Here is a 21,063-nt window from a genome sequence, read left to right on the forward strand (position 1 = left end):
CTCTTCCCTTGCACTGACTAACATGATGCATCTGCAGAAAAATCTTCAAATCGACAAATGGTACATAGATATTGGTCAGCATATTTAAACTTGTACAGCACCAATAACTTCATATAAAGTATAAAAAGCGATACTATTTTGTGTATGAAGGAATGCTGCATAATTATTTGCATGAAGAAATCAAACACACTCCAGTCTTAACTTAAGAGAGGACATACATTACTATGTATAAAACCATAGTTTTCCAGCATTTTCCAGAATACACATACATGCAAAAACAATCATCAGCGATAATACTCTATCAATTCCTAACCCTCCAGGCTCCAGCTACAGTGAAATCACGCTGGCCTCAGGGCTGGAGGGCCTCAGTTTAAAGGAGAAGGAAAGGTTAAAATTAAGTAAGCTTTATCAGAAAGGTCTATATAAATACACCAGTAAACGCTCAAAGTAATGCTGCTCTGAGCCCTCTGTCAAAAGAAAGACAGCATTTCTTTCCTTCTATTGTGTACACATGGGCTTCTATATCAGACTTCCTGTTTTCAGCATAAACCTCCAGGGCAGGGCTTGAGCATGCTCAGTTTGCTCCTCTCCCCCTCCCTCCTCACCTCTCTGCTGTAATCTGAGCCCAGAGCTGTGACTGAGCAGGGAAAGTCAGGCAGGAAGTGATGTCACACCAAGTGAATATGGCAGCTGCTATCCTAAACAAACAGAGAGAGTGTCTAGAGCCGTTTACTCAGGTATGGTAAAGAATTCCACAGAATAACTAGTGTTATAGCTTGCACTATTGTTGCTAATCTATTAACAATAAACTGCTTTGGTACCTTTCCTTCTACTTTAAGGTGAAAGATTACCATTATTCCATTATACATTTTACAAACGCTCACCAGGTCTCTCGCAGGGTAAAAAAAAACACTTACCAGAACAACTTCATTTCTCACACTGATCGTGTGTAACCAGTCGCTGACTCTTGGATAGCTGTTCAGTATTTCTGTTCTCTCAACACGAGGCACATGAAGCTTGCATTGTAGCTGCTTGCTTATGTAGTTAATCAGCTTTGCCTGTAACAGTTATACAATAACTAATTAGTTCACAGTGCTTATTAACATATTCATAAGCATGTTAAAAAGAATAGTCAGCTGTCTTGCTCATGTTGGACCACCTAAAATTATGACAGCTTCCTTTAAAGGTGAATATTTTTGTACAAATGTATGTCTTTAAGGGTAATGCCATCTGCGACAATGTGTCTGTGGTTTGTTTTTTCCACTTTTCTTAGAAGAAGTCTTGCTGCAACAGCATTAAAATGCCTGATGTCATTTTTTTCTTTTGCTAATCATATTTAGAATCAATGCAACTGGGAGATATGTGGCAGTCATCCAGCAATACTTTTGCTTATATGTCAATGGCCAAACTGCACTTGTTTTTTTAGAACATCATTTTGATGGATCACTGGCACTTAGGTGCTTTCTAGCAGCTTGTCAAATACTACATTTTGGGGTAATGTTCTAAATATAGCCAAATATTATTTCTAGCTGTCATTCAACCTTAGGATAAGGAGCTTCTCACACTTAATTAGTTGTGGCTTAAAAGCTTCACAGTTTTTTTCATTATAGCTCCTTAGTAAATGACAAGTTCAACATGGTCTGACTACTCAGTTACATATCCAACAGCTTGCTATTTTATCTTTAGTCACAAGTATGCTGTGCCTGTTGAGGCTGACTGTTAAGGGAACCCTGAAGCTACCGCCACCTTCGAGGCAACAGTAGCTCAAGGGTTCCCCAGTGTCCGTAGGCACAATTGCACATGATTTATAACTGGAGGCAGGATGGAGGCAGTGGAAGTGCTTAGGAGTGGATGCATGTTCCTTTAATGAACGGTGTCATTTTGCTCAAGTCTTTCATTGCTTTTTGCTTGATCACAACTGTGGTTGCAGTGCTAAATCAGCCCTATATTTTTTGTGGATCTATGATACAGGTTTGCAACATATAGCACTAACAAAAGTAATAGACAAGGTCTGGCGGGAACCAGGTAATAATGCTTTACAGTCTTCAGCTTGCCTCAGAAACACTATATATTATAACACTGTATTCTAATTCTCTGTTACAATAATTATTATTTATACTGGATATGCAGTTTTTTCATTCATTATAGATTACGCTTTATCACTGTCCTTTACTTATGTAGCACAAACATATTTCACAGAGATTTAGACCCACTAGTTTGTGAGAGTTTTTTTAGAGTAAGAATGAGAGTAACTAGTGAGTAAGAGTAAGAATGAGAGTAAGAGAAGCTCTAAGGGACACATAACCTGTCATGGCTACCTTGCTCCTAGTAAAAATACAGTTAATCAATTAAATTCATGGAAAATGTGTGAGAGCATTATCCCAAATTTTATTTTTCAGCACAGCTTGGAAGATGCAGCTCTGAGACAATGAAAATGGCACTTATAGCACTTGCCTTCAGCCCATATATAGACTGGAAAATATTCAGCAGAGGAAAACATGTATTGTTTTCATTGCATAGAATTTCCCTTTCTATCATGCTGTCACACAAAAGTTCCACACAGAGTGTGTTCTAACAAATTTAAAAGGGAAACAAGTGCTTCTAATGTACTTCTTTCACAAGGCTGAACCCAAAAGAGACAATTTCATAAAAACAGCTTACCCAGACAAAGAAGAACAGACAGCATGGTACATTTATGAACAAATGCAAAGCTCTAAAATAGATGCAAAATTAACCTCGTATTAACACAATTCCCAGAAATTCTTGCTCACATCGTCCTTCCAACTTAATGCAAGCACCAATGTGCTACAGGTATGGGATCTATTGTCCAGAATCCTTGGGACTAAAGCTGGCCATAGACGCAAAGATCCGATCGTACGAATCAACGTACGATCGGACTTTCCCATCTCCCGACCCTCCACTAACCATTCAGATCAAAGTCTTTACCATTCCGATCAAATAAGAACAGATCACCCAATGTTCTGCCCCTGACAGCAATCGTACGATACTTATGTCTGACAACACTAGTGACAGTCTCCCTCTGAAAATCGTACGATCGGCAATACACGCAGAGATATTATCGGCAGGCGACAGAAATTTTCTAACCTGTCCGATCGACCAAACGACCGATCTCCGACGGACGAAAAATGTCGGGACTCTCCACACATGGTCCGAAAATCGTACGAATCCACGATTCGTACGATCGGATCTTTGCGTCTATGGCCAGCTTAAGGTTTTTCTAGGTAAAGGAAATTTTTTAAAAATATGAATTTTATAAAAATGGAGTGTCTATGGCAGACATTTTTTCCTTAAATCAGCACTTTCTGGAAAATGGATCCTATACCTGTACTCAGCCTGCTCTTGTGAATGAGGTGCAACTGAATGCATGGATGCAATCACCAAAAAAATCTGACATTATATACGCTGCACATTCTGGAGAAAAATGCTGCATTGTGGGTAAAACAAATTTTGCACTTTGAAAATAAGCTTTTCCTCACATGCCAGCAGGCCCCTTCTTTGGTAATCCTTAATTTCCTCCGGGTACCAACTGAAAATCAGTTGACATGGTCAATAAAAAAAAGTGTAAATTCTATATCCAAATGGTATATATCCTCTAGTTACTTTGAAGAATAATTAACACTTCTCCCATCTGAGACATTTACAGAAACTCAAATTATACAATCTATACTCTTGCTGGAATAAAACCAAGACTCTAATGATGTCAAGAACTGCTTCTGTCAATGCGGCTACTCGTTTAAGTGCAGTTTATATAGAGAAAAAAGCTCTTTAAATGTTGTAGTGCTGGAGTCAGTGCTGTTCAGATGGTACCTGATACCAGACAGAATAGCCAAACATCTACTAGTCAGATGCTAGCTTTTCCAGTTGCAGCTGCTCCAAGACTTAAAAGCAATGGATTGCACGCAGTGGCCATTTACTGTACCTTTAAAAGCAGATCAGAGATAGGAGAGATGACTTACTAATAACAATGTGAGCCTACCACCTCTTTTCCTCTTCCTTCATCTTTATTATCTTTCTCCTGCTCTATGCTAAATATTTTTTAGCTACTGATACTCTGTACTTACTCAGATAAAATACCATGTATATATTTATACATTCTGAATGTACAGGTATGGGATCTGTTATCCGGAAACCCATTATACAGAAAGCTCTGAATTACAGAAAGGCCATCTCTCTTAGCCTCCATTTTATCCAAATAATCTAAAATTTTAAAATTCCTTTTTCTCTGTAATAATAAAACAGTATCTTATACTTGATCCAAACTAAGATACAATTAATCCTTACTGGAAGCAAAACCAGCTGATTGGGTTAAATTAATGTTTACATGGTTTTCTAGGAGACTTAAGGTATAAAGATCCAAATATGCAAAGATCCATTGTTCCGGAAAACCCCGGGTCCCATACCTGTATCAATAAAGACTAATGATTCTGTGTTATCAGCAGAGCCAAGCCAAGTAGTATTGGCCCCCTGCGGACACATGCAGTGTTATTAGGATAACATGCAGTAAATATTTATATGTAAAGTAAACTTAACATGGTATTGTTTAATACTATAATAAATGACAATAGAAAATCATTGGACCTGAAAATAAGCCAGTTATAAGAGGTTCTCTGATAACAAAAAACTTGGAGAGGAGCAGAACAAAGAGGAGGGATGCATATGAACCCCAAAATCAAGCGATTTAAACATTGTGCATGTCACTGGTACTCAAGTGACCTTCCTGATGAAGTGCCAATTGGAAGGGCACGAAACGCGTTCGTTTGTACCACTAACCCACTGCCTGTTAACACTTATATATATTGTAAAGCGGTTCCTGAGGAGAGATTGGGCCAGAGCTGATCGCTGATACACAGAGACTGTTTGCAGATTTCCGGCTTGGAGCCGGACTATCGCGGGAGCTGCGGCCGACACGCTACAGCAAGGGTGAGCTCCGCTAATCTTTCATTACCCGTCTCTTCACTGTGGGATCTTTAAATTACTTACCTTGTACTGTTTTTATTTCAAGAAATAAAAACAGAACAAGGCAAGTAATTTAAAGGCCTCAAATTTAAAGGACCTCAAATATTTCAAAAATAATGTGTGTTATCCACAACAAGGTGCTGGGAATCACACATTACTTCAAAACACATTATGGTTGCCTACACTTCAAGGACTGACTAGAACTTTAAGATTAAAGCTAGCCATAGAAGTGCAGATTTACCTTCATATCCGACGAACAATCATTCAGTGCCATCTCCCAACCTGCCACTAACCATTGAGATCAAATAAAGTTGTAAAAGAACAGATAAGACAATGTTCTGCCCCTGGTAGCAATCGTATGAAAGTTATGTCCAACAAAAGCTGATGACAGTCTCCCACTGATATCGTCAGATCGGCAATACATGCAGAAATATTATCGGTAGGCAACAGTAATTTTCTAACCTGTCCGATAGTCTAAACGATCGACACGAAAAATGCCGGGACACTCCACAAACAACCTGAAAATCACACAAAACAGAGATTCATACAATCAAATCTTTGTGTCTATGGCCAGCTTAAAGGTTGCTACCTGCATTTCTCTATGCAAATGGGCATCTGACTTCCTAAGTGCGCTTAGTCACCCAAGTTTGAAATTTCAGGTAGCTCAAGCAGCTCCAAAAATGTTCCTTTTTTGGGGGAAACAGAAGACATACAAATAATTTTTCAAATTCTATAATTGTCTCAATATCCTTTGACAACCTTCAACGCTAGGCTGAGAACTCATGTTTAAAATTCTTACACCTAAATATCCACAGGAGGGTCTGAAGTTTATAAAAAAAAGTCAACACCTGACCTGTACCAGCACCCTTACTTGCCAATTTCCCACATTACACCCCCTACCTGCCTGTCTTTTATGCACAGGCTGACCCAGAACTTGAAAATAAGGGGCCTAAGAAAGTGAACAAATTAAAAAAAAAAAGTTGTATTAGATGTTTAGTAAACCTTTAAAAAAAACTTTAGAGCTTGTTCTAAAAACAATACAAAAATGTTTTCATATACAGACAGGGATTTGTTTTTATTAAACAATAACAACCATGACAGCTTGTATTATAACAATGCAAAACAATGTTTATTTCACATACAAATGGTGATTTGTTTCCATTAGGTTAGGGCCACACAGGATAGTCACCTGATGCTATCTAATGCAGCTTGATCCAGTTAGGTGCAGCACAAAGCAGCCAAAGAGAGGGCAAGCATTCATTTGAAGCAACCTCTTTACAGTGAGGTCAGTGAGATTGTGGAATGCACTGCCGGATGATGTGATGGCGGATTCTGTTAATGCTTTTAAGAATGGCTTGGATGATTTCTTGGATAGACATAATATAAAAAGCTATTGTGATACTAAACTCTATTGTTTAACATAGATATGGGTATCTATAATTTATGTGAAAGTATGGAGGGGTGTGTGTATGGATGCTGGGTTTTATCTGGAGTGGTTGAACTTAATGTCTTTTTTCAATGCATCAATTACCTCGCTTCTGAGCACTGATCCAAAGTAGGGGAGACGTATGTAATATCATAATCAGCTTCTTTATTTAAGCACACATAATCAGATTACAGCAGTGGGGTGCAAACTAATGCGTTTCGGGACTGTGTCTCTGCACTTCCCAAGTTATATTACATACATCTCCCCTACTTTGGATCAGCACTCAGAAGCAAGGTAATTAATGCATTGCATAAGCCGGTAGAAAAGAGACTGAGATTTCGCTGTAGCAGCGACCATCAGGGGATACGAAATTGGGTGAGCTCTGCCAACACCACTCTAAGATTATGTTGAATGTCTTTTTTCAACCCGATTTAACTATGTAACTATGTAAGCAGACATGCCTCCGGTGCAACAGGCTGCACACAAACAGCTTCACTTTCAACCTATCCCATGTATGAATAAACTAGTTTATGTTTTTGGGGCAATAAAAACTACAGAGTTTACAAGTAAATTTCCAAGTTGGAACTCACGTCATTGGCTGCTCCCACATAGGAAAAGCAAACAAAATTTTGATTGTTTTCTGTGGTTGCACTTTAAGTAGTACTATACAACTATGTCACGCTGATATGCAACAAATATGGCTCTAAGACTAATCCATAACTGCTGTACTAGATGAATGCTACAAACCTTCACTGGAACCTAGCAGCAATCTTTTCCATCCTATATCAGGGATTCTTACTTTTTCTGTAAGAGGTCCCAATGAAATCTGGAATTTCACATTGGAACCCACAATAAAGACGAGACATTTTTACCTGTCTCCTTTCAATTACTCTTGATTATTCCAAATTAAAATGCTGCTATAAACAACATGGGGACCCAAGTTTGGGTTCCAATCGAATAAAAATGACGAATAAAAATGACTCTTCTACATAGTCAGACACACGTGACCACGTCATCGTATCTAGTGGCAGTTTTAGTGAATTTTTCCCCCTGCTATTTATTAAAGAATTTTTTTTACCAGCACCAAGTTCTCACAAACAAATTTAACCTATGACAAAATATGTGTTCAATCAGTTGAGTAACTTGAAAAGTCAAACATTTTACATAGTGCTTACATTTTCTTACAAATACTAGAGAAAAACTGTTTTTATCCTGGCATGAAAATTGGAGGCAAGAGTCCTCCCTAAAATTGGTACTTTCCCCAAAAGATAAGTGTTTTCCTATTATGAACAGGCATATAATCTGCCACTGATATTCCCCGGTCCATTAATGGCGAGTACTTCAGCAGTGATGTCTGACATACAAGCCTGTCTCTGTATAGTCCAGTAGAACTAGCACAAACTATAATATGATTAGCTTTACACTGGGGATAAGCTACAGTCACACAAATGACACTGCCTTTAAGCTTCTTAAGACTTAAGATGGCCATAGACTCAAAGATCCACTCGTTTTGCGACATCGCCAAACAAGCGGATCTTTCCCCGATATGCCACTAACGGCATGGCTATATCGGGGGTAATTCGAACGTTCGCCCGTATGGCCGAACGATCGAATTACGATACGCCAAGGGGCTCCGACGGGTCGGTCGGGTAAAAATCAAACCTTCCCGATCGATATCGTGGCCAGATATCGATTGGGAAGACCTGTCGGAAGCCCCCATACACGGGCAGATAAGCTGTAAAATTGGTCTAAATGACCAATATGGGCAGCTTTATTTGCACGTGTATGGCAAACATTACATAGGCATCTTGTTCTAAGCACTCTACAATGCAAGCAGATGCTACCATTATCAGGACTGCCCATTATAGCCTTGTTACTTAGCTAAAGTTTAAACACTGTGTACTGTATTATCTGTCACACATTATTCTTACAGGAGTTATATCTAACTATATATACACCTATATACACACATGTTTTGTGAGCACTTAAAAAAAAAAAAAAAAATTAGAATTAGAATTTACTATTCGACCCTTGATAAATCTGCCCCATAGTGTCCTTGTATAACAATTCTTTAATTTTCATGTGCCAGCCATTCCGGACAATACATTGCAATCATTCTGGAAAATAGATTTAATTCCAGTGAAATAAATGAATACATTTATTTTACAATTTTTGAATTACAATGAAAGCTTTATGCCCCAAAAACTGCACTAGTAAGCTGTATTATCCGGAGTTGAAGAAAGCTGCTACTGGAGTGCGTGTCTTCTCATTAGATATTCTCACAGTTAATTACCCACTTCTCCTAGATATCATGTAATCTATTGTTATTTGCGACACTACTTACATGTAGCTTTAATATTATTCAATTTGCTCTCTCTTTTATTTCAAGTCCACTACTCTTTACATTCCATATCATACCTGCAGGTAAAATGGTTCAACGGTTTGGATATCAACACATCTTTATATTGATGACACCCAGATTGACCTACCTTTAAAATATGCCCCCAAGAAGAGTGGTGGTACATTTGTTTACTTTAAAAATGGTAAATAATATACAGAGCTCATAATATATAATGAGCTCTGTATATTATTTACCATTTTTAAAGTAAACAATATATAATAATAATATATAATGTCTGGTGCTTTGCAGTGGCATACCTATATATGCTAGCAGAGAAAAGCTGATCCATTGCCTTCTGCACCTTGTATGTGAGAGCCCTGACAGGCATGGGATCTGCTTGTTATCACAGACAGAGCAACATTTGGAACAAAAATGCATGCTTTCAAATTTCAGTGCCATAACCTGCTCTGTAGGTGTGCTGACCTGCTGGTCCCCAGCCTAAGTTCACATACATATAAAAAGCAGAAGTTTGGCTTTTATACGCCAGCATACCTCCCAACATTTTGGAGATAGAGGGACAAAAAGATTTGCTGCGTGTAGTGCTCACCCCTAATTACTATGTTAATTTTACAAAATTTGGCAGGTTATACGTCTGTACACATTTCTGTGGTTTTTGATGTGTTATTACAGTTTTGCTAATGAAGGTGAATTGCCCTTTAAGCTGCAAGTCACCGTTTCCCCAAGAGACCTGCTTATCTTAAATTGTAACAATTATTTCTTTACTTATCTTACATTGTGACAAATGTATCTAAAGTGCACCTGCCACATATTATGGGCTCTCTGCCAAAAGCCAATTAAGTTTTAGAAACATTGTATCTTTTTCTGGCTGTAAGTACAGGAGATAAAAGAGAAAGTCGGGAAGCTTCAGTAACAATCCGGACTGCAGGCTGAGCTGTCAAAATCGGGACTGTTTGCAGTTTGTAGGCAGGCGGAGTTATAGGAACAGTGATACCAAAAAATAAAAGTGTTTTAAAGTAATGAAAATATCATGTACGATTGCCCTGCACTGGTAAAACTGATCTGCTTACTTCAGAAACACTACTATAGTTCATATAAACAAGCTGTTGTGTAGCTATGGTGGAAATTGAAAAAGGCTATATGGCAGAGGTTACATAGTGGATAACAGATAACACCATTATATTATACAGAGTTTATATGTTGTGTAATCTGAGCCTTTTCTGAGCCATTGCTACACAACACAGTTTTATTTATATAAACAATAGTAGAGTTTCTGAAGCAAACAGTAGTTTTACCAGTGCAGGGCAACAATGCATTATATTTGTATTACTTTAAAACACAAATTTTTTGATGTTACTGTTCCTTTAAGTGGATCCACGCTCTTCTGCAACTCCATATAGCTGCTTTGACAAGCACAGTTCCACCTGAATGAGGGTACATGAAGCAGAGATCAGCCTGTAAAATACAAAAGTAGGCAGGTAGAACAGCCAATGCTTTGTCCGACATGGGCCCTAGAATTGTTTCTGGCAGGCAAGAAAGGAAAATGTTCTCTTGGTTTAAGCAATATGCCATAGGGTAATACATTTTCTTTAGTTTATGTTTCAAGAATCTTCAAATAAAATGCTACTCTCTTTGAGCTAGCTGCTCATTAACTGGCCTTTAATCTTGGTGCAATTGTGACTAGAAATTTTCACACACGATCTATAAGATGTATCTGCTGTAACGAGGCTAGGCAACAAGAATGCCATTTGACCATACCCAACATTTAGGGCAGTACAGATTATAGTTGTAAATAAAGAATATTAAATATGGAAAAAGTCACATGCCAGATTATTTGGCAGAATGACATTAAGATGATTGGCAACTGGCATTGTTGCTCTCTTCCTTGGAAATAAAGGTCTCTCATTTTTACTTACAGATGATATCAGTAGTGGTGCAGCTATGCTCATAATGTATATAGCTTGCAAGTCCCTCCACCAAAAAATAGAATTCCTGAGAACTGAATGTTATGTGAAAGTTAACTCCCCCAAAAATGCTTGAATGCTTAATTCTCAAATAGTATACATCAAATATTGAGTTATTAAAGCTGCTATATACTGAAATGAAAAAAATAAATAAAATTAATTCATTTTATTTTTCTGCCTCTTTTCTTCACGGCAGGCCTAGGTCTTTAAAAACAGAAAATTACATCATTTGATAGATTTGTAAACAGCATCAAAAAAATGATTAGCATTTTTAGAACGGAGCAGTTAATGTATCCGTTTTCAAAGAGTTGTACAAAGTTAGCCACAGTGGTAACATTTTTATTTACCATTTGATAAAACGTTTTTTTCTACGCATTTTCTACATATATTATTTAGCCAATAAACAAATGTATCAGCTATACCGGTTGCTCTGATACTGACTCAGGGAGCATACTCTGTAGTGCATAAAAGCTGCTGACCAATGTATCAAATAAGGTATCCAATGGTGAAAGTCAATGATCTGGCTTAATGAACAGCTCCTGGGAAACTAAAGAAGGAGAAAAAGACATTTTGCTGTTCAAATTGATATTTTATAAAAAAAAAAAAAATGTTTCTGGTGTTCAGCGTGAAATAGAGATGATTTTTGAAGGTGGATTGCCCCTTAAGTTATTGCATACAGTATAAAAAAGGTTATTGTATAGACTGCAGTCCTCCAATTGTTATAAACTGCAAAATCATTGGGTAGCCGAGGGTTGCTGGGAATTATATTAAAAAATAAACTTAAAATGTTGCCTCACACAGCACGTGTACATATGTGTGCGTGTGTATGTGTTTGGCTAGAGAATCTAGACAATAAGTAATGTTGTACACAGCACTTTTTATGTTTAATCACCAGTACTGCCTGAGGTGGTTTTCACTAATGTAAATAAAGTGATACAAGTCATTTATGCTGTATATTTTTATGAAGGCCACATGCAAGCAAACATTTGATGCAACAGTTACATCATTTACTAGATACATACAATTAACAGTAACCAGTAAAGGATAAACTGAAAGAAATAAAAGTTTGTATAATGTGTGCGGCCCCCAACCTTTTTTGCCCCAGGGACCGGTGTAAAGTCCTCTTTTTTCAAGGACAGCGGGGGGGGGGGGGGGGGCGTCAACTGCGCACGTCAAATTTTGACTCGGTGGCCCAGTTCAGGTAAGTCTGCAGCCCCGCAGTTGGAGACCCTTGATCTAAATAACTGCATTTGCACAGCATAAAATAAGATTTATTCAACCAGTGTCCTACCTACTGTATCAAGTGGCATCCCTTCCCATGATCAGGGACACAGGTATGAAAAGCACTGGGCGATGCTTTTAAGGATACAACTCAAATAAATATTGAGACAATAATGAATACATATTTTGCTTTGAAGTAAATAGGAGAAAGTGTGGCTTAAATAGATACTGACACGCCACTGCCTTACAATAGCAAACATTGTAAGTAAAATATATTAATTGAGTCAATTTAGCTTAATCATGGAAAATTGCCTTCTTTCACTCAGGTAAGTATCATGGGACTGAAGGATGCTTTGCTGACTGTGTCAGTGTCACTTTAACCCATCCCCATTTACCAAAACTTAACCTGCCTTTAATTGGATTTATCACCTTATTTATTTCTACCAACTAGCCTGCTGTTTCTCGAAATAAATATACTATTAACAGGGAGTATATCTGGCTGTCAAAACAAGAAAAACAAGTCCTCAGAACCAAGGGTCGAACCCAAACGCAAAATATTAAAGATATCGTGTAACACACTGTTATATCGGATGTTTCTTTACATATATATATATATATATATATATATATATATATATATATATATATATATATATATATATACCAAATGGCTAATTAACTGGTCATTGGGTAGGCTTTTTAGGGGAAAAGGTGTGACAGTGACTGGAACCTATTAAACTACAGTCAGTGGCGTAACTATCTACACAGCAGACCCCGCAATCATGGGGGGGGGGCCCGGGCAACATGGGTCTGAGCCATTGTAGTTCCCCCTCCCTAGCCTCTCTGGTACATTTAAAATGTTTGTGCATGAGAAGGGCCGTGAAGGGGGCCTGGGGAGGAGGGACTGTTTGCACAGAAATTCACACCACCCATTGTCTCATATTAACACATATAGAAGGCCAGAAGGAATGGTTCTATATGTGTGAATGGGTTGTAGCTCTTAACCACTGCCTGTGAAACAGGATTTTTCAGCCCAAGATGAGTACAATTTGGCTCAGATACAGCTCAAATACATTGCACATGAAACATTTTGTGCAGAACTTAGCATTTGTAGCACTACTTTCAATTCACAGAGGCCTGAATGGTTTGAATGTTTGAGATTTGCCCATGCAGGGTTAATCTGTGCCAGCAGGATAAAAGTATATAGTGATAAAAAACGGTTGGCCCAGGTACGCTTATTGCTACCCGCAGGCTGGCAGGAACATAATGCGTCCCACCTTCCCTGCCCCCAGTCGCAAGTACAAAGCAAAAGGTAAAGCTCATACGCATGCGGGGTGGGGGGGCTGATGTTGGTTTGAGGCATTCCAAACTGGGGTGTGGGGCCCTGTGGTGGCAGCCCTGGTGGGACAACCCAGTCCGACACTGTGTACACGCATGGATGGTCAAAATGCACTCATATACAAATATGAGACTTGTTATCCTGAATGCTTTGGACCTGAGGTTTTGCTTCATTATTTATTTTTTATAGTTAATGAATTATTTGCCTTCTTCTCCCGACACTTTCTAGCTTTCAAAACTACTTTTTATTACTCATCTTTCAGTTCCAACCCTCTATTAATATTCCATATTTTCACGCAAATCAATGCATGGTTGCTAGGGTAATTTGGACCCTAGCAACCAGGCTGCTGACACTGCAAACTGGAGAGCTGCTGAATAAAAATAACTCAAAAAACACAAATAATAAAAAATTAAAACCAATTGCAAATTGTCTCAGAATATCGCTCCCGACATCATACTAAATGTTAACTCAAAGATGAACAATCCCTTTAATTTGGATCTTCATACCTTAAGTCAACTAGAAAAGCATCTAAATATTAAATAAACCCCATAGGCTGGTTGTGCGTCCAATAAGGATTAATTATATTTTAGTTTGGATCAAGTTCAAGGTTCTGTTATATTATCACAGAGAAAAAAGGAAAAATCATTTTTAAAAAATGTTATTATTTGGATTCAACAGAGTGTTTGGGAGACGGCCTTTCCATAATTTGGAGCTTTCTGGGAAACTGGTTTCTGCATAACGGATCCCACACCTGTAATTGATTGGTCCCCAGGCTGAACAACAGGCAAGTATGAGAAAAGTGACGGATCACACCACCTTCCATTTCCTAATTACATGTGAGCCCTAGTATAATATTAATATCCCCACTCAAGTCTGAATGCAAAGTTACATGAATACAATTTAATAACTTAAACAACAGAACAGCGATCAGCAAAAACATTCTGCAAACAACCCACTAGGACACATTAAAAAGAACTAACAAAATGTAGTAATTGCTATAATGGAATCTGTCGTTCAGATACCATTCAGCTTCTAAAGACGGAAATTTCAAATATAATAATTACTAAAAGCAATAACCCACTTTATAAGCATTTGCAGTTACCAGATTTGCTAGGAATCGTAAGCTATTAAAGGTTAAAAGTGATTAGTGGCAGGCACCTGTAAATCATCGGAATCCGGTGAATATTTAAAAGCTGCATTTTAGGGGGACTTGAAACGAGAAAGCTGAAGATACAACACAGTAATGACAAACTATGCCATCCGCCAAGATGGCTAAATCACACTGCATCAACAACTCAGGTTGCCATAGTGACAGTTAAGAGTCTGGATATTTGGCCAAAGGCCAAGCTTCCCTTGAGAGGACTATTTATTTTCTCTATCTGCTTGGAAATGTCTAGCAGTGGAGTCATTTTTCACACACATTCAACCAATGTAATACAATATTCTAAACAGATATTATTCATGTCCCACTTATACACATACCTGTAATGCCATGTAGGCAAAAGAGATGTAGGAATGTTTCTTCATATCATCATATTCTATGGTAGATAGTAAAACAGTAGGCCAATGAGGCCCCATTTCCCTGACATATTATTTGCTTCCACACTAGGGTTGCCACCTGGGTTACCGTCCTGGCTGGTAAAAGTAATGGTGTTATGTTATATATATATATATATATATATATATATATATATATATATATATATATATATATATATAAAAGCCCAAATTTGAAAGCACTCACAGCAGATTTCATCAGTGTATAAAAAGGTTTATTCACCACTCACATCTACGCGTTTCAACCCTCAATGGGTCGTCATCAGGATCCTGATGACGACCCATTGAGGGTTGAAACGCGTAGATGTGAGCGGTGAATAAACCTTTTTATACACTGATGAAATCTGCTGTGAGTGCTTTCAAATTTGGGCTTATGTGAATTACGGTTAGCACCCAGCCGTGATACTTTATATGGTGAGTGCCGTTATATGTGGAATTATATATATATATATATATATATATATATATATATATATATATATATATATATGTGTGTATGTATGAAGGCCAGTATATATATATATATATATATATATATATATATATATATATATATGTGTGTATGTATGAAGGCCAGTATATATATATATATATATATATATATATATATATATATATATATATATATATATATATATATATATATATATATATATATATATATATATTTACGACAAAAAAGCTGAAGCACACCAGGATTTTCTTCAAGAAATATAAAAGTATTTATTCCATCAACGTTTCGGCCCTCGAGTGGAGCCTTTATCAAGATAGAAATTACACCAAAGTGAAGACAATTTAAAGACTCACCCAGCTCACTCCCACCTCCCAGTGACGCCCCCCTTTTTTTTTTTTGGAATAAATACTTTTATATTTCTTGAAGAAAATCCTGGTGTGCTTCAGCTTTTTTGTCGTGGATATGCTATTTCTGGATTGCACCCAGGTCTCTAACTCCTGAAGTGTGTGCCAAAGCCTTCTATACTGTGTGTGTGTGTGTGTGTGTGTGTGTGTGTGTGTGTGTGTGTGTGTGTGTGTGTGTGTGTGTGTGTGTGTGTGTGTGTGTGTGTGTGTGTGTGTGTGTGTGTGTGTGTGTGTGTGTGTGTGTGTGTGTGTGTGTGTGTGTGTGTGTGTGTGTGTGTGTGTGTGTGTGTGTGTGTGTGTGTGTGTGTGTGTGTGTGTGTGTGTGTATGTATGAAGGCCAGTATTTTTTTCCAGAAAATGTGGTAACCCCTATTCCACACCCAGCTGAAAAACATAAGGGTACAGCACAAATACTTTGCTCCTGCATTTTTTTTTTTTTGACAGGCTGATGCCCTATCCCACATACAATGCAGGTGTCAACATCAAAAGTCAACTAGACCACAGAAAGAAATAATTTAAGAGCAGAATATACAGTATTTTCCTATGAAACAATGTATATAATCATTTGAAGGTTATATACAGATCTCCAGATGTTTAAAGGTTTCCAAACATAGAGCCCCACTGTTTTTGTATATTTAACATAATGAAAAGTTCATGGTTCATCAGTAAAATGAAACGGCCTGACTAGGCAATTATCCATGGGCAAGAGAGCACTGTCACTTTCAGTCATATGGCTTGCAGTTATGCCATCTACACATTCATTTGTCAGGCAGAGAACAAAAACACTTCTCAGAGCAACAGATATGGAAAAGCTACTATGGGCTGAATAAAAATGTACACTGCCAATGTATCTCAATATTAGAGGATACATTTTGCCTCTACATTAATCTAGTACTTGACTAATACAGATGAGAGACAAAATAGGTTAATACTGGAAAAACTACTTGGGGAGGTAAGCCACCTATTCCCCCCCCCCTATTTGCGACTAATGGATATATTAAAAATGGAAGCATAATTATCTTTATTGTTTTCAATAGTTTCTCGGAAGGGGCTAACTTTGCTATTGCAGGGCTATATAATTTTCTGAGTTCCATAAGAAAACACCAGTTTAGGGCATAGCCTGCTAGCCAAGGAGGTGATTTTAATGTCACTTTGGGTGTAACCAGTCATAGAAATGCTATAGAAATTAGGGATGCAGGGTTTGACCTTTTTCAGCATGATTTCGGCTGAATCCAAGTGCCTGGCTGAACCGAATAAGAATCCTTAAAACCACGTTACTTTTAGTCACACTAACTAGGAAGTAAATTTTTTTTAACCATGCGCCATGTGCACAGTTGTATTTCATCTGTCCTGGCACTAATTTACGTATGTAAATTAGGGTTCACATTCAGTTTGGTATTCAGGTGAATCTTTCATGAAGGAGGAAAGGTCGATCTTATTGACAAAACTTACAAAGTTTCAGTAGTGGAAGGTTTAGGGGAGAGAATGGGACTAATATAAATTTTGTACAAATACTGTAAAGCACAGCAGAATATCTTGGCACTATATACAATAAAGCACAATAATAAAAATTTGCTTTCTGAATTGAAAAGCTCTGATACGGCCAATAAAAAGGAAATGTGTTGCAGGTCTCATAAAATGACAGTGAACCAGTAAACTAACACAGTGTTACCGCCCAGCTGTCAAATCCCGGTTTCAGAGCCACAGGCAAAAGATTGAAAGCTCTGGTATGCAGGCAGATCACATTGCATCTTGTTTTGTTTGGGTGTTACCATGTTCAACTTTCTTACATATTAGCAACTCAAAAGATAAGTCTACTTGCCATAGCTTCCTGATCAAAGCATCCAGGAAAACAGCTTAGTTGAACATGTATAATGGCATGTGCCTGAAGTTTCTATAGCTTAATGGCTTTAATACAAAAAAGGGAGCAGGAGGTTAATAAAAACTTTTTTATTTTCCCAGTTAAGACAGGATTAAATGAGGTTGGAACAATTTCTAACCCTCCAATTGGTAGTAAACTACAATTCCTGCATTCCCTTATCAGGTAAATAGCCAAATGTCAGACATCACACATTTACAGTTAGGCCCATAAATCTTTGACAGAGACAACTTTTTTCTAATTTTGGTTCTTTACATTACCACAATGAATTTTAAAAGAAACAACTCAGATGCAGTTGAACTGCAGACTTTCAGCTTTATTTCAGTGGGTTGAACAAAAAGATTGCATAAAAATGTGAGGAACTAAAGCATTTTTTAACACAATCACTTCATTTCAGGAGCTCAAAAGTAATTGGACAATTGACTCAAAGGCTATTTCATGGGCAGGTGTGGGCAATTCCTGTGTTATGTCATTATCAATTAAGTAGATAAAATTGCTACAATATTAGGAGTGGCAAAATCTACAGTTTGGTACATCCTGAGAAAGAAAAAGCACTGATGAACTCAGCAACACAAATAGACCTGGACATCCCTGGAAGACAACAGTGGTGGATGATCACAGAATCATTTCCATGGTGAAGAGAAACCCCTTCACAACAGCCAAACAAGTGAACAACACTCTCCAGGAGGTAGGTGTACCGATGTCCAAGTTGACCATAAAGAGAAGACTGCATGAAAGTAAGTACAGAAGGTGCACTGCAAGGTGCAAGCCACTCATAAGCATCAATAAAGGCTAGATTGGACTTTGCTAAATGGAAAAACATTCTTTGGACAGATGAAACCCAAGATTAACCTCTACCAGAATGATGGCAAGAAAAAAGTATTGAGAAGGTGTGGAACAGCTCATGATCCAAAGCATACCTCATCATCTGCAAAACATGGCAGAGGCAGTGTGATGGCTTGGGCATGCATGGCTGCCAGTGGCACTGGGACACTAGTGTATCTATGATGTGACACAGGACAGAAGCGGCCAAATTAATTGAGGTGTTCCGAGATATACGGTCTGCTCAAATCCAGCTAAATGCACTCAAATTGATTGGGAGGCAATTCATAATGACCCAAAACATACAGCTACGGCAACCCAGGATTTTATGAAAGCAAAGAAGTGGAATATTCTTGAATGGCCAAGTCAGTCGCATGATCTGAACCCAATTGAGCATGCATTTCACTTGCTGAAGACTAAACTCATGTGAAAGAAAATGTAATTCTAAGCAACTTTCCAATATGCATTTGTTCAAAATGTTCAGTTATTTTACAAATTGCAAAAGGTCATTTTAATCTAAACTAGTCTATGAACAGATCAAGCAGTACAGGTATGGGAGCCGTTATCCGGAAACCTGTCATCCAGAAAGCTTCGAATTACAATAAAACAATGCCTTGTATTTGATCCCAACCAAGATATAATTAATCCATATTGTAGGCAAAACAGTCCTGTGTGTTTATTTAAATAAATTATTTTTAGTAGTCTAAAGGTATGGAGAAGTCTGGTGAGAACAGTCAACATATCCAAAGGTGAATTTAAAAAGACAAGACGAACGCAACACCAGAGTTGCTCAAAAATAAAAAGATAAATTCCCTGCAATGCCCTGGTCAAAGTTCTTATCTGTAGCCAACAGAAAATAATTTGAACATTTAGGGGCAGATTTATCAAAATGTTAGTTTAGTGTTTACCACGGAAAAACTCACCCACTTTCTGTTCATTCCTAATTTTTTTAGAAGTGTATTTATCAATGGTTAAAGAGTTAATTGATTGAGCTCAACGATGATCAATGTAGTGAAAGCGTTAATACCCAAATATTGGAGATCAGAGAGAATTCCCACAATTAAAGAATGGGCGCAGAAAGTACAAGAACTGTATATATTTGAAAGACTAAAAGACACTGGAGAAGGAGAAACGATGCAGACAAAAGTGGTGCCACTGGCTGTTATATACAGAAACCCCGGAGTACAAGGTCTTAGTCTCCTCAACACCATAAAGTTCCTAAAAAACAAACCACCTAGTGAAGAGATGGGTTCAGAGACAATATACATACAGGTGCTCCTGGCGCTCCTCCCTCCTACCATGCATTTCACACACACACCCCCAATGTTCTAATTATCCTCAGATGCCATACTTGGAAAGTTACGTTACATGTACCAATACCCGATATCCTGCTTTAAAATCGGGCAAATAGAATATTCTAGCAATTGGGCTGCACGACAGACGCATCACTCTGATCCTGTTGAAGTTCCTCTTTCTCTTTTTGATTTATTTTTGCTCCCCTCTCTTTATGTTCTTTCTGGAATATTTGCGCCACCACAATGACTGATCCCTATGTCTCAGTAATAACATAATGTAGAATGGAGAAGTCATTAAAGGGGTTTATGCAGAATGTGAAGATAGATATGCTGAATTTTGCCAAACTATAAACAATAAAGATTTATACATGAGTAGCACACCCCCTAGCTATACTTAACAGTAATGATGTTTAATGATATGAAGAATGCAGAATAGTTCTTCTAGCATGGAAATAACCTGTTATCAGCTTTCTACTTACCAGGATGCATATACTTCTATTCTGTAATAATGTTGCTCACCCCCCGTTTCCCTTTTCTTTTTTCTGTACCCCCCTTTTTTTTCCTTTATAAAGTGAAAAATAAAGAATTTATAAAAAAAAAAAAAAAAAACCAATAGGATTGTTTTGCCTCTAATAAGGATTAATTACATCTCAGATGGGATAAAGTACAATGCTGGTTTATTATTACACAGAGAAAAAGCAAATCATTTTTATAAATTTAAAATTCATTTACTATTCGCTTGGGCAAATTCAGGACTGGAGGAAAGCAGCAGGCAAAGTGTAAAAATATGGCTGATCGCAGTTGTTTTTTGCACTCTACATGCTGCCTTCCCAAAACTAAATGACCCCTGTGGTCTCATACTGGTAAGGGACACTAATAAGTTGAAGGCTTACAGGTCCCTGACCCAATCTTTAAGTTTTATAATGTACGCTTTATCTCATTAAGACTTTCTGATACAATAATTTAGGTTCAAAAGGGGAGCCAAGAATGCAAGTGTTAAATGCCCTGTGTGTTAAATCAAATGTAGAAGGCAAGTGTAAGCATATGCTGTGAGATGTTGCAGGAATCTGATTAGCATTATCAGACAAGGCTGCAGGAAACAAACATTTTTGTACATATAAGGAAACTAGACATAAACCACAGCATGCAATTTCCACTTGAAAAAAAGTCTCAGACTACAGACTACTTTGCAGGTTACGTTTCACCTACATTAGCGGACTCACAATCATGTATTCAGAACACGAGTATGATTTCACCAAGCACCTGCTATGGTCCTGCCATGTATGCTGTATGCTCTTTTATACTTACATTATTGTGAACACAAACAAATGAGTCATGTAGGATTCTGAAATCCATTTAATGCATG

At 37.7% G+C, this 21,063-nt stretch overlaps 1 protein-coding gene across 5 annotated transcripts in view; it reads right to left on the reverse strand.

The window, feature by feature from the left end:
• ksr1.L (kinase suppressor of ras 1 L homeolog) overlaps positions 1–21,063 on the reverse strand; it is a 94,002-nt gene that overhangs the window by 54,980 nt on the left and 17,959 nt on the right. For all 5 annotated transcript variants that reach the window (XR_001934458.2, XM_018247005.2, XM_018247006.2 and 2 more), the window contains exon 2: positions 918–1,058. Coding sequence is in view for 4 of the 5 variants with exons in the window: in XM_018247005.2 (XP_018102494.1) it covers positions 918–1,058 (141 nt within the window). In the remaining variant the exon portion in view is untranslated. The remainder of the gene's footprint in view (positions 1–917; positions 1,059–21,063) is intronic.

This window comes from Xenopus laevis, chromosome 2L (genome assembly GCF_017654675.1).
Source record: "Xenopus laevis strain J_2021 chromosome 2L, Xenopus_laevis_v10.1, whole genome shotgun sequence".
Taxonomy (NCBI): Eukaryota; Metazoa; Chordata; class Amphibia; order Anura; family Pipidae; genus Xenopus; species Xenopus laevis.